The sequence below is a fragment of the Austrofundulus limnaeus genome, unplaced genomic scaffold (genome assembly GCF_001266775.1).
Source record: "Austrofundulus limnaeus strain Quisiro unplaced genomic scaffold, Austrofundulus_limnaeus-1.0 Scaffold1452, whole genome shotgun sequence".
NCBI lineage: Eukaryota > Metazoa > Chordata > Actinopteri > Cyprinodontiformes > Rivulidae > Austrofundulus > Austrofundulus limnaeus.
In genome coordinates this window covers 72,458-73,762 of record NW_013953854.1, presented here as the reverse complement: position 1 = coordinate 73,762, position 1,305 = coordinate 72,458, and the positions used below count along the sequence as shown (strand labels likewise).

General features: G+C 44.6%; 1 protein-coding gene across 1 annotated transcript in view; it reads left to right on the top strand.

The window, feature by feature from the left end:
* The window catches only part of slc39a9 (solute carrier family 39 member 9), a 12,459-nt gene extending 11,154 nt beyond the window's left edge, over window positions 1-1,305 (top strand). The window contains exon 7 of the mRNA XM_014032444.1: window positions 295-1,305. Coding sequence (XP_013887898.1) covers window positions 295-528 — 234 coding nt within the window. The 3' untranslated portion in view covers window positions 529-1,305. The remainder of the gene's footprint in view (window positions 1-294) is intronic.

Below are 1,305 nucleotides of genomic sequence, written 5' to 3'. Positions count from 1 at the left end.
GGTTTTCTTCCTCTTTGAGCCGTTGTCATAGGAACAAGTGAAATCAATCAGAAATGATTATTTATATGCAGGAAAATGCTCCACTACATTTTACATCAACATCTGAGTTATGACCTTTGTTGTGTTTTACTGTGGCTGAGTAGCTGTGGCAGCTATTATCATTATTTTGAATCCTGTTTGATTTAGTAAAATTGTCCAGCTTTATTCAAACAAGCTGCTAAAGAACAAGAGTGACCAGGTTTAGGCAGTGCTCAACAACACTTCTGATTGTTGTTCTTGTTGTTTCCACCTCAGAGCAGCAAAGAGGCCCTGTCAAACGTCAACGCCACAGGAGTGGCCATGCTGTTCTCTGCGGGCACCTTCCTGTACGTGGCAACCGTCCACGTCCTCCCGGAGGTGGGGGGCACYGGCCACAGCCACACTGCTGCAGGAGGGAACGGAGGCAAAGGACTGAGCAAGGTGGAGGTGGGAGCTCTGGTTCTGGGCTGCCTCATTCCTCTGGTGCTGTCCATCGGTCACCACCATTAGACCCACTGCTGCAGGTGGACAGGGAGGAGACACTCGTCTTATTGTCTGCAGCTGGACCTGATGGAGACAGAGCTCCTCACAGGCAGCTCAGCCTGGAAGCAGACTAAAGTGAGCAGTGAAACCAGAGCTGGGCCCACCTGGTGGTGTTTCCTCTGCTGACACTGATACACTCCAGCTGCTGCAGGACACATGTTCAGAGCTGCATCATCGTGCTCCTCTGCTCTGATTCCTCATGTTTGATTAGACGAGTTGGACAGCAGCTCCAGTCTTAACTTTGTCATGTTGTAGAAGAAAATCAACTTTATTTTTAAATTAAACCTGTAAATTTCTCAAATTGACTTTAAAGTGCCATATTAGCTCATGGAGAAGAGGACGAAGCAGAACAAGCTTGTTCTTGTTCTCACAGATCATCATGTTCCTGTAAAACACAAGAGAAGAACCTTTAGAACCTTTAGAACCTGAGCTCAGTGGAAGACAGAACTTTGTCACTTTTCTTTTCTTGGTTTACGTCTGCAGACACTTCTTCCTGTACTTTTAATGTGATGTTAGGTTACTGTGATGAACCTGAGTACCACCTGTAAATACCTGTTTGAGGTGAGGGCTTCTTTCAGAATGAAAGAACATGTTTGCCTTGCAGAGCTACATTAACTAGAACCTTTAGGGACCATCGGCTCAGGAGAACCAACAATATTGTGTGAGGATAACTTTTTTTTTTCATTTTATAAAGAATTCATTAATCAAAAACAGCAATAATAAAAAGGTCAAACTGGGGTAAAA